Source organism: Nyctereutes procyonoides, unplaced genomic scaffold, assembly GCF_905146905.1.
Source record: "Nyctereutes procyonoides isolate TBG_1078 unplaced genomic scaffold, NYPRO_anot_genome, whole genome shotgun sequence".
NCBI classification, from domain to species: domain Eukaryota; kingdom Metazoa; phylum Chordata; class Mammalia; order Carnivora; family Canidae; genus Nyctereutes; species Nyctereutes procyonoides.
This window is the reverse complement of record NW_026575125.1, coordinates 6,476,350-6,491,977: the sequence shown is the minus strand read 5'-3', so window position 1 is coordinate 6,491,977 and position 15,628 is coordinate 6,476,350. Positions and strand designations below refer to the sequence as shown.

Genomic DNA, 15,628 nt, shown 5'->3' with positions numbered 1-15,628 from the left:
TGGGAGCGCGGCCCGCGGAGTGGGACCTGCTAGGTGCCCGGGGAGGGAGCGTAGCCCTCGGGATGGGACCTGCTGGGTGCCCTGGGAGGGAGTGTGGCCTCCTGCTTAGGACCTGCCGGGTGCCCGGGGAAGGATGGTGGCCCACAGGTTGGGACCTGCTAGGTACCTGGGGAGGGAGCTTGGCCGGCCGGGTGGGACCTGCTGGGTTGCACCGTGCTCGGTGCACGGGGCCGGAGCACTGCCCCTGGGTTGGGCGGGTTGTCTGCATAGTCCTAGCCTAGAGGATGAAATCAAAGGAGGCTCCCTAGGTACCAGACAGGACGGCCAGGGGACTCCGCATACAAGGTAGGCAGTAAACATATGCGTTGGGGACATTTGTTGGAGGAAAAAAAGTTTGTTATTGCAAGCTTACTAGGAGAAACTTTAGATGGGGAGGTTAGCAAAACACAGATACTACAATGGATCTATAATTCTGCCAGAGACTAACATTATTTTGTGTATATACACACCTAGAGTCATTTCCAAAATGATTTAGCAGAATCAGGAAGAAAACTTGGTGTATGTATCCCTAATATATATAAATTGTCAGGCTTGAGTTTTTTGTTTTTTTTTAGGAATGAATTTATTTATTTATCTATTCATTCATTAATTAATTCATTCATTCATTCATGAGAGAGGCAGAGACACAGGCAGAGGGAGAAGCAGACTTCCTGCAGGAAGCTGGATGTGGGACTCCATCCCAGGACCCCCCAGATCACACCCTGGGCTGAAGGCAGACGCTCAACCACGGAGCCACCCAGGCGTCCTCAGGCTTGGGTTTTGTACCACAGGTGGCCAAACTGTAGCCCCCATGACAAATCCTGCCTGCTTCCTCTTTTCTGTGGCCCTAAAGTCTTTTTTTTTTTTTTAATCAAAAGAAAGATATTTCCTGGCATACAAAATACTCAATAAAATTTAAATGTCTATGTTCTTCAGTACAGTTTTATGGAAACAGGGCCATGTCATACTGTTTTATTTTTTAAAGATTTTATTTATTTATTCATGAGAGACAGAGAGAGAGAGAGACAGAGACACAGGCAGAGGGAGAAGCAGGCCACATGCAGGGAGCCCTATGTGGGACTCAATCCCAGGTGTCTAGGATCATGCCCTGGGCTGAAGTTGGCGCTAAACCTCTGAGCCACCCGGGCTGCCCCATGCCAGACACTTGTGCATTGACTCCTGCCATGTCTGCCCTAGAAGGACAGAGGTGGATGTTGGCAGAGAATTATGGCCTATAAAGCCTAAAATATTTTCTATCCATCCTCTGCAAAAACTTTGCCACCCCCTGCATTAAACTTACATGGCACTTTTTACAGATCTCTTAACTAAATATTGCTGACCATTTGTTTAAGGTTTTATTTTGAAAACTTTCTAACAAAAATCACAAAGACTGTTTAATGAACCCCTGGACCCATGACCTCACTCTGTCTACACCCCATCCTGGTATCACACTCTCCACTGGCTTAATCTGAAGCAAATCCCAGAATGTGTGTACTTTGATCCATACAGATCTCAGTATACAGTTCTGGAAGTTAAGAATTAAATATACAAATATATATGTTTATCACACTAGTATTATCACCTTAAAATAATGAAAATCAGTTCTTTAATGTCACTACTATGTGTTCAGTTGTCTCATAAATGCTATTTTACAGTTGGTTTGAATCGAGATCCAGATACAGTCCACACTTTGCAGTTGGCTGACAGGTGCTAACCATTTTGGAATTGTATTTTTTGGTAATTTTGCTTTTGAAGCAAAGGCTGTTGATAGTACTGGTTCTGAGCCCTGAGGAGATGGCTGCAGCTCCTACCCTGCCTTGGGCAGGTAGCAGTAGAGATGACCATGTGTCTTAAGGCCCCCTTCTCCCGGTCTGTGTTCTTGTGGTTGGAGACCCTCAAGGACCTTGACTTCCAGGAAATGCTGTGGAACCTGTAGTCACTTTCTCAGATTTGAAGAATCAGACAGGAAGCAGTACTTCCTTTCTCTTAGGGATGAAATCATCTTGGTGTGGGTTAATTAAATCAGAAGTTTGTTTTCTTCCTGATTCTGCTAAAACATTTTGGAAAAGCATCTTTTTTTTTTTTTTTTAAGTTTATTAAGTAATCTCTACACTTCATGTGGGGCTTGAACCCATGATTCCTGGATAAGACTGTATGACTCTTATCCAGGCACCCCTGGAAAAGCATCTTTTTAAAAAAAAAACATTTTATTTATTTATGCATGAGAGACATAGAGACAGAGAGAGAGGCAGAGAGAGAGGCAGAGACACAAGCAGGCTCCATGCAGAGAGCCCGACAACGTGGGACTGGATCCTGGGTCTCCAGGATCACGCCCTGGGCTGAAGGCGGCGCTAAACTGCAGAGCCACCGGGGCTGCCCTGGAAAAGCATCTTAATAGCAATTTCGTTTCTGTAGCTTGGATATGTGGAAATAAAGATGCACTCAAATATCTTTTAAGGATCAGTGGAAAAATATTTGTATATGTTCTTGCTTTTGGAAAGGGAGCTGCATGATCTTGACAAGTGAACGGAGGCAGAATTAAAGGGAAAGCTTGATGACTGACCCCTCTCTGAAAAGTGAATACTTAAGATGCCTACCTCATAGGGCAGAAGTTTTTTTTCAGTTTTATTGAGATATAATTGACATACAGTAGAGTAAAAATTTAAGAGCTACAGAATAATGACTTAACATACACATATTGTGAAATGTTTACCAAAGTAAGTTGACATTCATCAACTTATATCAATACAAAAATATGTAGGGCATTTATAGGGCTTAGAGGAGTGCTAGATGCTGAAAATGATAAGGCATTCTATAGAAGAAAAGCATTATTTTTGTGAGCAGTGCTTGATAAGGAGAAGATCTATCTTAAGCTTTTATTGGTGTCCATAGTTTCTCTTCAGTGGTGTGTTATGTAATGTAAATTTAGTATTGTATTACCTAGTGTATATTATGTAGCGTATCACATACTGTATTTTTATTTTTTATTTTTTTAAAGATTTTTTATTTATTCATGAGACACACACACACACACACAGAGAGAGAGAGAGAGAGAGAGAGAGGCAGAGGCACAGGCAGAGGGAGAAGAAGGCTCCATGCAAGGAACCTGACATGGAACTTGATCCTGGGTCTCCAGGACCACGCCCTGGGCCAAAGGCAGGCACTAAACCACTGAGCCACCCAGGGATACCCCACACTGTATTTTTAGAGTGCATTTTTAAAAAAGATTTTATTTGTTTCTTAGAGAGCAAGCACAAGCAAGGGGGGAGGGGGAGAAGCAGACTCCACTGAGCAGGGAGCCCTACGTGGGGCTCAGTCCCAGGACCCTGAGATCATCATGACCTGAGCCGAAGGCTGATGCTTATCCCACTGAGCCCCCAGGTGACCCTATATTTAGAGTATATTACACAGTTTACGTTTGGTGATGTACTGTATAATATATATTTGGTAGTGAAGTATGCAGTGTGAGTTTGATGGTATATGAGTGTCTATTTAGTAAGTATTATGCATTGTATATGTAATAATATATTACACACTAATTAGTGTATTTCAGTGCTTAGTGTATAACTTTGTACTGTTTACAGTTACCGTTTAGTATCATATTACATAGTATATGCTTAAAGGGTGTCACATTACCTACCAAGGAGCCTTAATATATATATATCTTAAGGGCGTATACTGTTTTGAGGAGAATTAGATATTTAGGTCTAGTAACAAAGAAAACTTACAAATAATAAAAGTCAAGAGCAAATCATCGAGAGTTAATTTGTGAAAATATTAAATGCATTTTTTTCTTAAAGCTATCTTTTTGCATTTCGGAATTGTGCTTTTTCAATCATTTATTTCATCTGTGAGGAATAGTTGACACGGACATTGAAAATATAGCCAAGAAATACAGATCTTTTTTTAAAAAAATTATTTTATTTATTTATTCATGAGAGACACAGAGAGAGAAGCAAAGACGCAGGGAGAGGGAGAAGCAGGCTCCATGCAGGAAGCCCAATGTGGAACTCGATCCTGGGATCCCAGGATCACGCCCTGGGCCAAAGGCAGACACTCAACCACTGAGCCATCCAGGCGTCCTGAAATATAGATTGTTATTCAAATAATTGCTTCTTCATATCAAGTAAACAAATAAGGATATTAAGGATATGACTGGGGGTAGTGATGGTTTCGGATGAAATCAAAATGCCTGTGCTGGCTTTGTGACCGAAATCATTACTCCCTGGATCTTCCTTGTTTCTCTGTCTCTCTGCACACACCCTTGTGTGTTTCTTTCCTCCCTCATTTCTTTCTCTGTGCATTCCTATCTACTCATCCATTCATTTACTTATTCTTAGAGAGCAACGAGCTTTCGATCTGAATTAGGAGCGTCACAGTGTGCACTAGTTTACACTTAGCCATAGCCTTGGTTTCATGGTTGTGGGTACCCTGCAGTGCACTGTGGTCTGGGAGCAGGTGCTCCTCAGAAGGTGCTGTCAGAGGGTCTGTGGTAGCCTAACATTACATCACCCTGCCCTGCGTCCTTCACCGGGCTTCATCTCATCACCCAGTCATCGTATCCTCTCACATAGCACGAGAAGAAGGAGGAGTAGAATCCGGTAAGAGAGGTTGAGAGCCACTACATTCATATCACTTCCGGGACCGTATATTGTTATAATTGTTCTATTGGATTATTAGTTGTTAAACTGTTGTACCTAATTTATAAATAGAGTTTTATCACAGGAATGCATGTGACAGAAAAAAACATAGAATATATAGGATTCAGGACAGTCTGCAGTTTCTATATCCACTGGAGGGGGGCTTGGAATGCATCCCCCGCGGGATGATAGTGTCATCTGATTCTCTTTCAGGTATCTTGTTCCGATCTGCGGTGTGGTTAGGATTCCCAGATCTCGTCGAAAACATCTCCAGTGTGAATGGGACAGATGTTTGGCCCGCTGTGTACTGTGTGGGGAGTGCAGTAAGTACACCGCCTTTTGGTCACCCTCTTCTGTACACTGTGCTCCTCTTAGGCTGTGGTCCCCAAAGAGTGGTGTCACCCCATGGGGGTTTGTCCGAAATGCAGATTCTCTGAGCCTGCTGATCAAGAGCCGGGGCTGGGGGCCGTCTACGAGTGACAAACCCTCCAGGGGCTCCTGACTGCCAGCTCAGTTTAGCACATGTATACAGTCCTTACCTTAGGTTGAGCTGCAGTTAAAACCAGCTGGCCAAAAAGAGAGAGAAAGAAGAAAGTTACTGATTTATCGGATGTATTCTACTTAATGAAACCTGTATTTGAATACACGTATCTGTATTGCTGTGCAGAACCGTCCGCCTCTCTCCCCTCTGCCCGCATTACTTCCCAGCTGTGTGCAGTGGAGCATCTGGCTCAGCCCACCCCGGGAGGCACACCAGGCCCCTGTTGCCTGTAGCATATGGAGCCCCTTCCTGCCCCTCTTCTGGGAAGCCCTTTCCCGCCCAAAGTCCATCCTTGTCAGCAGAGAGCTGCCCCTTCCCAGGCGCCCTGAGCCCTGACCCTGGTGCACGGTGCGCACATGAGGCCAGTGAGGCCTTCATCTCCCCCACCTGCAGGTGTCCAGGGAGGCAGGGCCCGCAGGCCAGTCCCACTGAGCACACCAGGACACACACCGCCCTGGGGCACATTCTACCCTTGCTTTCCCAGACTGAGCACCATCTCCTGAGGCCTTTCATGTCCTGCTTCCTGACTCAGGCCAGCTCATTTCACGGGTGGGGCAGTCTGGTGCCTGTTTCCAGGAGCTTTGATGCCAGGCTCTTCCTGATTACAGATGTGGATCGAGCTGCTGTACAGCGCCTGCTTCTGGTGGCTGTTTTGCTATGCAGTGGATGCCTACCTGGTAGTCCGGAGATCAGCAGGACAGAGGTATTCAGAGGAAGCCCGTAGAACCGGGTTGTGTCATATGATGGAGGGCTGGGGGTACCACTGAAGGCTCCTAAATATTCGTCAGTATGGCAGGCACAGGATGTCAGCCAGCCCCTCTCCAAGAAACCTCTCTGGCAGCTTAGTTTTATAAAAGGCTGAAGGCAGATTTAAAATGAGGCTTTTTAAACCATGATAAGTGATCCATAGATTAAATACTTGCATTTTGGACACATACTAAAAAAGAATTGGCATGAATATAGACAGTATTTGACTGTATCTAAAGGTTTGAGGACAAAGTTCTTTCAAGTGTGTATTGACACATTATGCCAAGTATAAAACACTGGAGCTGCAGGTGGCCGCCTGGTGAAGGATGGCCCAGTGGGTATGGCCCCATGCAGTAGTCACCAGCTGTGGAACTGTCGGCAAGCTGCTTAATCTCTCTGGACTTCTGTTTTCCTGGGTGTAAAATAGGACTCCCTCATCAGGTCACAGGACAGTCAACACAATACTACACGTAAATGCTTGAGATTCCTGCTTGGCACGTAGTAGGCTCTCAGGAACTGTGCATTGGGATTGCAGCTGGGATGTGCGTGTGCATTAGGGCAACAGAAATACAGAGAGCCTAAGTGACAAAGGGAAGCTGGATGGCGGGGGGTGGGGAGGTGGGTGAGTGCCTAGCTCCCCTGACTCCTGCTCCAGGAAGCATGTGCCCCCCCATTTTGGATGGAACCCTTGTTTGCTTTTTTTAAAAAAAACAGTTTCATAAAGTTTACCCATTTAACTGTATCCATTGTATTCAGTACATTTACAAAATTGTGCAACCGTCACACCAACTAGTTTTAGGACATTAATCATCACCCCTCCCCCCAATCTCTTTACCATTGATTAATTCCTCTCTACCCTCCCCTATCCTCCAGCCCCTGGCAACTACTAACCTATTTTCTGTCTCTAGGTTTCCCTACTCTGGGCACTGCGTCATGAATTGAATTATTGAATAATTGAATTATTCAATATGTGACTTTTTGTGTCTGGCTTCTTAAACTTAGCATGACATTTTCAAGCTTTCCTCATGTTGCAGCAGCATCAGTACTTGCTTCTCATTCGTTTGTGAATAGTATTCTGTTTTATGGATGTACTACATTTTATTTATTTATTTATTTGTTTGTTTATTTATTTATTTATTTATTTATTTATTTTAGAGAGATAGCATGCATACACACAAGCGGGGCAGTGGAGGGAGAGAGAAAGAGAAAGAATCTCAAGCAGACTCTGCATTCAGCACAGAGCATGATGTAAGGCTCAATCTCATCTAAGATTGTGACCTGAGTTGAAATCAAGACTCAAATAGATGCTTAACCAACTGAGCCACCCAGGCACCCCTGGATGTACTATATTTTAAGTATATTTTAAAAATTTTTATTTTATTTTAAAGATTTATTTGTTAGAAAGCATGCACACACACTCTCTCAAAGAGGGAGCGAATCTCAAGCAAACTCCCCACAGAGCTGGCCTTGAAGCCTGACATGGAGTACGATTCTATGACCCTGAGATCATGACCTGAGTCGAAACCAAGAGTTGGTTGCTTAACCAACTGAGCCACTCAGGTGTCTCTAATGTGCTTTGTTCCAAAAGGTATTTGAAATATCTCACCAAAAAATAGTTGAAGTAGAATAATTTCCGTGATGGATTGTACATAGTTGCTAACAGCAAAGACACTTAGAAATTGCATTATTTCCAGAGTAACCAGGATGAGGAAAATGAGCAAGATGAGGCTTAAAACTCATTTATGTGGAATATTTTGTATGAGTTCTTGAATAAAACTTGGGAACAACAACGACAAAAAAGTTTGAACACTAATTTAGGTCTGTTACCCATTTTAAAGATTTTTTAATTTTCTCTTTTTATTTTTTTAAGAAAAACTGCTCTGCTTTTTTTTTTAGATTTTATTTATTTATTCATGGGGGGCAGGGGCAGAGACACAGGCAGAGGGAGAAGCAGGCTCCATGCAGGGAGCCCGACGACATGGGACTGGATCCCAGGTCTCCAGGATCATGCCCTGGGCTAAAGGCGGAGCTAAACTGCTGAGCCACCCGGGCTGCCTAAGATTTTTCTTTATAACTAATCTTGACAACCAGTGTGGGGCTTGAACTCACAACCCAGAATCAAGAGTCACGTGCTCTACTGACTAAGCCAGCCAGGTGCCCTGGTCTATGATTCATTTTATTTATTAATTTTAATTTTATTTAAAAAAAGACTATGTTTTATTCATGAGAGACACAGAGAGAGAGAGAGAGAGAGAGAGAGAGAGACGGAGAAACAGGCCTCACGCAGGGAGCCCGATGTGGGACCCGATCCTGTGTCTCCAGGATCACGCCCTGGGCCGAAGGCGGCGCTAAACCACCGAGCCACAGGGGCTGCCCTTATTAATTTTTTAAAAAGGTTTTATTTATTTATTTTATTGGGGGGAAGGGGCAGAATTCTCATGAGAGAATTTTTTTTAAATTTTTATTTATTTATGATAGTCACAGAGAGAGAGAGAGAGAGGCAGAGACACAGGCAGAGGGAGAAGCAGGCTCCATGCACCGGGAGCCCGACGTGGGATTCGATCCTGGGTCTCCAGGATCGCGCCCTGGGCCAAAGGCAGGCGCCAAACTTCTGCGCCACCCAGGGACCCCGTCATGAGAGAATTTAAAGCAGAAAAGTATTGAGTGTGGAGCCTGATCCAGGGCTTGATCTCAGGCCCCTGAGATCATGACCTGAGCCCAAACTAAAAGTTAGATGCTTAACTGACTGAGCCACCTAGGCTCCCAGGTCCCCCCTCTGAAGCATTTAAAATTAATTTTTGTGTGTAGGTGAAGAAGAAAAGGTCCATATTTATTCTTTTACATGTGGATGTCTAGTTGTCCCAGTACCATTTGTTGAATAAATTCATTTTTTGTTATTATTTTTAAAAGATTTTATTTTATTTTTTTAAAAGATTTTATTTATTTACTAGAGAATAAGCAGGGGGAATGTCAGATGAAGAGGGAAGCAAACTCCCCACTGAGCAGGGAGCCCAAAGGGGGGCTCCATTCAGGACCCTGGGATTGTGACCTGAGCCAAAGGCAGACGCTTAACCAACTGACCTACCCAGATTTTAAGTAATCTCTACACCCAGTGTGGAGCTTGAACTCACAACCCCGAGATGAAGAGTTGCATGCTCCGCCAACTGAACCAGCCAAGCACCCTTGAGTAAATACACTTTTAAAGCCAATATCAGTAAACAAAGGTCCCATTCAGACTGTAGAATATGCCGGGCAATCCTTGCTCTAAAATCATTGGTATTCCTCATGTGTCCTTATCATTAACCTTGGGCTCTGTGGCCTGAAGTTTAGTGTTTATTTTTTATTTTATTTTATTATTTTTTTAAAGATTTATTTATTTATTTATTCATAGAGACACACACACACACACACACAGAGAGAGAGAGAGAGAGAGAGAGAGGCAGAGACACAGGCAGAGGGAGAAGCAGGCACCATGCGGGGAGCCCAACGTGGGACTCCATCCCAGGACTCCAGGATCATGCCCTGGGCAGCAGGCAACGCTAAACTGCTGTGCCACCGGGTTGCCCAAGTTTAGTGTTTATTTTTGTGCTTCTTCCTTCCATCTTTTTACCTTTGTTCCTAAACTTTTATTTATTTTTTTTTAATTTTTTTTTAATTTTTTTTTTATTTATTTATGATAGTCACACACAGAGAGAGAGAGAGAGCAGAGACACAGGCAGAGGGAGAAGCAGGCTCCATGCACCGGGAGCCTGACGTGGGATTTGATCCGGGGTCTCCAGGATCGCGCCCTGGGCGAAAGGCAGGCGCCAAACCGCTGCGCCACCCAGGGATCCCTGTTCCTAAACTTTTATACATCCATACAGAACCTATATATTTTTGGTTTTGAAAATTCTCTAGGGAAGCCAGTGAAGGTCGAAGGCGGACCAGCAGGTATACCAGTGAGGATTAGGTTTGGCTACATAAAATACATAAAATAATAGTGACTTAAACAAGATAATTTTCCTTTCATGCTAAAAAAGGCCAGAGGTAGGCAATCCAGAGCCCTAATGATGGGCATCAGGGACCTAAGCTCCTATCTTCTTGCTCCATCATCCAGTTGTAGGACTTCCAACTTCAAGGTATAGTGGCCCAATAAAGCTGCTGGAACTCTTGCCATCACATTTGCATTCCAGGGAACAGGAAGGAGTAGAGGGAGCAATGATGCATAAGAGGCCTGTTTTCCCCTGAGCCAGCTCCCTTTAAGCAGCCTCCCTGGGGATCTTACTTACACAATTGCATTTTCATATTATTGACCAGAATTCAGTTTCATGGCCACAGTTCACTGTAAGAGGAGGTTGGAAGTACAGTCTGTTAGCCAAGCATACTGCTACTTGGCATGACATCTAGGTTATGTTACTAAGGACAAAGGAAAATGGCTTTGGGTTGCCAACTAGCAGCAATGAGAGGTCTTCGACCTGGACACCCAGTGCAAGTGTGTGTTCCTGTCTGATACCTTTCTCAGTTTTAGAGGGATTGGAGTTACGACACACTAGAGGTCTCACAGGCAGCCAGTTGTAAAGAGAAGAGGAGCCTCGGGGCACCAAAAGGAAGCTGGAAGAAGAGTGTATCTCTTGCTGTAACAGGAGAGTGCACTGCTTCACCCCCACCCTTTGGATGACTGTGGTCAGATGGGGCCGCCTGAGTGCTTTCTGGATGTAGAAGACAGGCAGAGCCCCAGGACGCCCTCCTCATGCTCAGAGGAGTGTTTGGAACTCACTTGGAGCAGTGATGGAACTCACTTATAGCAGGATGCAGGGGGTGTGCGGAGATTAGGGGATGCTGACAGAGCATAGCTTCTGAGGACCTGCCAGGCATGCAGGAGGCAAACGTCCAAACATGTGAAGCGTCCAGATGCCTTGTAAGGACAAGAGTAAGGGTGGGGGTCCAGCGCTAGGAAGACCATTGAGAGTGAAGCGAGCTCTCCCATCAAAAGGGAGTAGTAGGGTTGGAGCGCCTGGGTGGTACAGTTGGTTAAGCATTGACTCTTGGTTTCAGCTTAGGTCCTGATCTCAGGGTCATGGGGTCAAGCCCCGCACCGGGCTCAACCAGGAGTCTGCTTGGGTTTCTCTCTCCCTTTGCCTCTGCTCGTCCACCCCAATGCTCGCTTTTGCATTTTCTCTCAAATAAATAAATCTTAAAAAAAAAAAAAAAAAAAGAGTAGAGAGCACAGCAGAAAAATAAGGTGTTCTGGAGCCACAGAGATCCAGCCCTTAATCTCCCCTGGCAGAAGGCCTGCTGCCTGGTGTGAGGGCATCTCGGAGCTGGCACAGGGTGTTGGAGCCAGAGCTGGAGATGTGGGTGCAGAAATGCCTGGAGCTCCTCTCTTCAGAGCCAGCTTGCTCCAGAGCCCGGAGCGCAGCTGATTGTGCAGGTGACAGTTGAGATGGGAGCTGCCTGGGATGGGTCCTGAGCAACTCCAGGGCAGGGGCAAGGCGTTGCAGGTAGGGCTGGGTGAAACTCCATGTTCCTTTCTAGATCCTGCTGGTACTAAGCTATTTTCTTTGGCATGGGAGAACCTTTTTTAAAATCTTAATTCTAAGAAAGGTCATTAAGACAGATTTAAAGTTAAAATTTAAACTGCTCCTTCTGTTCCAGATGTGGGATGGTAAAGGTTTTAAATAATAACAGAGGAGAAGGGGCCCCTGGGTGGCTCAGTCGGTTACATGCCTGCCTTCGGCGCAGGTCATGATCCTGGGGTCCTGGGATTGAGCCCCAAGTCGGGCTCCCTGCTCAGCGGGGGCCGGCTTCTCCCTCTGCCCCTTCCCCTTTCTTGTGTGCTGTCTCTCTCTCAAATAAGCAAAATTTGTTTTAAAAAAGGTGCATGAGACTGTGGGAAAAGCCCTTAATCGAAGTCACTACTTGCCCTGTGAGCACGAGTGTGAGAGAAAGGGGGTCTGGGGAGGGCCCCCGAGTGCCCAGACCTGAAAGCTGTCCAGTGGTCAGATAGAGGGAGGAGGCCCTTCAGCCGCCTGCTGCTCCTCGTGGCTGCGTCGTTCTCCCAGGTCCCTTGGCCTGGGCTAGGGTCTGGCCTGCAGACATTCTGCACTATTCAGCCACCCAGACCCTTGCAGAAAGCTGCTCCTGTATTCCTTTGTTTCATGCAAAGCCTCTGGCTTCTGAGCAAGACACACCCCACCAGCTCCCAAACCCCAAGAGATGGGGCAGGGCCTGGGGCAGGGCCGGGCAGGACGGCTTCCAGGACCAGTTCCAATGTGGGAGGGAAAACCTGCTGGAGTCCTTTCCTCGGGGCCTTCCAGAGGGCGGGCTACGAAACGTTTCTTCTTCCTGCACCTCTTTCCTGTGTGCTGTCTCCCTGTCCTCTTGTCTCCTTGTACAGGGCATCCCTTCGCTCAGATCCCTGACCATTCCCTTGTCTACACAGCTGAACTTCAGAGTTAAAATCCCCGTGGGTTGGGGGTTGCACTATTTCCCAGGCGTCTGGTAGGGTCTTGGGTTGTGGCCAGCGCATCCAGTGGAGCCCTGGGCCGTCATCCTGCGGCACAGAAGAGGCGGCTTTGGAAGGGACAGATGGCTGTGCCTCTGCCTTCTGACCCCAGCTGCAGGGCTGGCTGCCTGCATCCTCAGGGGAAAAGGCGGGGTGTGTGGGCCTAGAATGGGAAGGGTAGAGATGGTCCAGGAATGCTAAGTATGCAGGGGATGATGGGAAGCAGGGGGAGGGAGGCAGGGAAGGAAAGCCCCCCACTGTCCTGGAACATCCCCGGAGCACACGTTTATTCCAAGACCTTGGTTTGGGCTGAGCACCAAGACCCTTGGACTTTTAGGTACAGAAGTGCCTTTGGGAAGGTTGGTGGATAGGAGCTCCTTACTTTGTGGGAAAGCCGGGTACCGAGGGGGGACTGATGAGGCGCCCATGCCTTGGTCTGCCCAACCTTGAAAGCCTCATGTTGAGTGAAAGGAGCCAGACTCGGAGGGCCACATACAGTGTGACTCCATTTGCAAGAATTGTGCAGAAGAGGAAAAAGCCATAGAGACACAAGGGAAGCTGGTGGCTGCTGGCAGCTGCTGGTGGCTAGGAGCAGGAGGAAGGGGGAGTGCCGTGCCTTCGGGCTTTCCTTTGGGGTGATGCCTGTGTCAGAACTGGAGAGAGGAGGTGATGGCACAACATTGTGGATTTACTGGACGCTACTGAGTTGCTCACTTGAAAATGGTTACTTTTGCATTATATGAATTTCATCTTAACTTAAAAATAAACAGAGGGATAGGCTTTGCCAAGGGTTTGCTCAGTGTACGTTTTCCTGACTGGGGGCCCAGGAGTGGGTCTGGTACTTTCTGTTGCTGGACGTCTCCATCACTGTTCTCAGGCAAGACACACACACACGCACATACACACCCCTGTCCTGCTTCTCTTCCAGCACCGTCGTCCTTTACCACATCATGGCCTGGGGCCTGGCCACCCTGCTCTGCGTGGAGGGAGTGATCATGCTCTACTACCCTTCTGTGTCCAGGTAAGCCAGGACTCCCAGCTCCCTGACCCATTGTGTTCTCTTGCAGCAAATGCATGGGCACTGGCCCAGAGTGAGCGCCTTGCAGGTCAGGCTATTGTCCACAGACCTGCCCAGCTGATCCCCTGGGAGGGGCTCACTACCTTGTACTCCCGAGTTCATTTCCCTGCCTCTGCTCTTCACATTTGTGCAGGTACCTGTATACACAAGTATGTGTGCAGAGCTTTAGGTGTGTCTCCTCCATGTAAGGATGTGCACACAGCTTTAGGTGCATCCTCCATATTGATGGAGCTTTCTCGGGCACACCTTTTCTTTAATTTTTATTCTTCAAGCCAGCTTCCTCTGGATGAGCAGGGGACTTAACATCCTAAGGATGAATTCAAATGGCCTAGAAGAATCAGAGCATTGCTCCTAGAAGAGCTAGTTCTGGGATCCTTGGGTGGCTCGGCGGTTTCGTGCCTGCCTTTGGCCCAGGGCGCGATTCTGGAGTCCCGGGATCGGGTCCTGCGTCGGGCTCTGGGCATGGAGCCTGCTTCTCTCTCTGCCTGTGTCTCTGCCTCTCTCTCTCTGTGTCTATCATAAATAAATAAAAATAAATCTTTAAAAAAATAAAAAAAAATTAGTTCTGAGCCTCTGCTTGCTATACTTTGTCACTTCTCTTCCATCTTTCAGCTCTCCTGAACACAGATGTAGGGAGATAGACACCTGAAATTGTCTCAGGTTTTTCTTCAATCTTAAAAATCTCATCAATGCAAATCATTTGTAGGTCTCACAGTCCCTCCAAGGATGTATATTCTTTTTTTTTTTTTTTTTTTTTATCCATGAGAGACACACAGAGAGAGGCAGAGACACAGGCAGAGGGAGAGGCAGGCTCCATGCAGGGAGCTCGATGTGGGACTCGATCCTGGGTCTCCAGGATCACACCCTGGGCTGCAGGTGGCGCTAAACCATTGCGCCACCGGGGCTGCCCAAGGATGTATATTCTAACATGCAATGGAAAACTGAAAAATAGGTGTCTCTTTGTGATTTTAGGGCAGTGTAGACAAGCATCAACACAGCACAGCCCTGAGGACGAATCTGGCCCTCTGTTTGGTTTTATAAATAAAGTTTTATTGGAACACAGTCATGCCCATTTGTTTATGCACAGTTTATGGCTGCTTTCACCTGGCAGTGTCAGTTTTGACAGGCTGTATGGTCCATGGAGCATAAAATACTTACTGTAAATGTTCCCTTACAGAAAAAGTTTGCTGACCCATGATTAGACTACTTCTTCCCCCCTTTTTTTGACTTCTTGCAGCTACTCAGACAGCTCCAAATTGGTAAGGTTGCCTAGTTGATGGTGAATACTTCCAAGCTCTGTGTAGATCCATCCATACAGTTGCTCTCCTGAGGAACTTTAAAAGGACAAGTGTGGGGTCCATGGCTGTTGCAATGGAATGCACTTCATTGGGAAGGGAGTTTTTTTTTTTTTATCACTCGCTTTCACCTGTGGGCTCCTGGAAATATTGCATCTGAGCATGAGGGAGCCATGGCTGCAGGGCTTGTGAGGAGCGCCATCGTGGACCTTACAAGGCCACTCCTGGGCCTGCATCAGGCTCCCATCCTCACCCTCTCACCCATTGCTCACTTTTTGTCCTTCTGTGAGATCCTGGCCCTTCTACTTGTTTCTCTCCTCAAGTCTTCCCAGACCACATTTCAGCCTTCACAGCTGCAAATGAAAACTTCTGTTAGAAGGAAGGTAGTATTTATAGGTGATATTGCGTTCCTTGTGATGGCGAGAAAAGGGGGCATTGTGTTTTTCTTTCCTGACTTTTTTTTTTTTGGCATTTTCTATCATTTCCCCCTTCAGGGGGCAGCCCGGGTGGCTCAGCAGTTTAGCGCCTGCCTTCAGCCAGGGATGTGATCCTGGAGTTCCAGGATCGAGTCCCACATCAGGCTCCCTGCATGGAACCTGCTTCTCCCTCTGCCTGTGTCTCTGCCACTCTCTCTCTCTCTCTCTGTGTGTGTCTCATGAATAAATAAATAAAATCTTAAAAAAAAAAAAAACCCAGAAGGTTTTTCTGGTTGACCAGCCCATGCGTATTAAAACGAGAGTGGTTGCATTATTATCTTTCTACCTTCTGCAGCCACAGGGGGTGCTCCCTTGTCTGCTTTTCCAC

The 15,628-nt window shown here is 46.4% G+C and overlaps 1 protein-coding gene across 5 annotated transcripts in view; it reads left to right on the top strand.

Annotated features, from left to right (window-relative positions):
- Positions 1-15,628, top strand: part of GPR143 (G protein-coupled receptor 143) — a 73,864-nt gene that overhangs the window by 20,648 nt on the left and 37,588 nt on the right. For all 5 annotated transcript variants that reach the window (XM_055337503.1, XM_055337504.1, XM_055337506.1 and 2 more), the window contains 3 exons: positions 4,893-5,002; positions 5,829-5,923; positions 13,380-13,472. In XM_055337503.1, the coding sequence (XP_055193478.1) occupies positions 4,893-5,002; positions 5,829-5,923; positions 13,380-13,472 (298 nt within the window). The remainder of the gene's footprint in view (positions 1-4,892; positions 5,003-5,828; positions 5,924-13,379; positions 13,473-15,628) is intronic.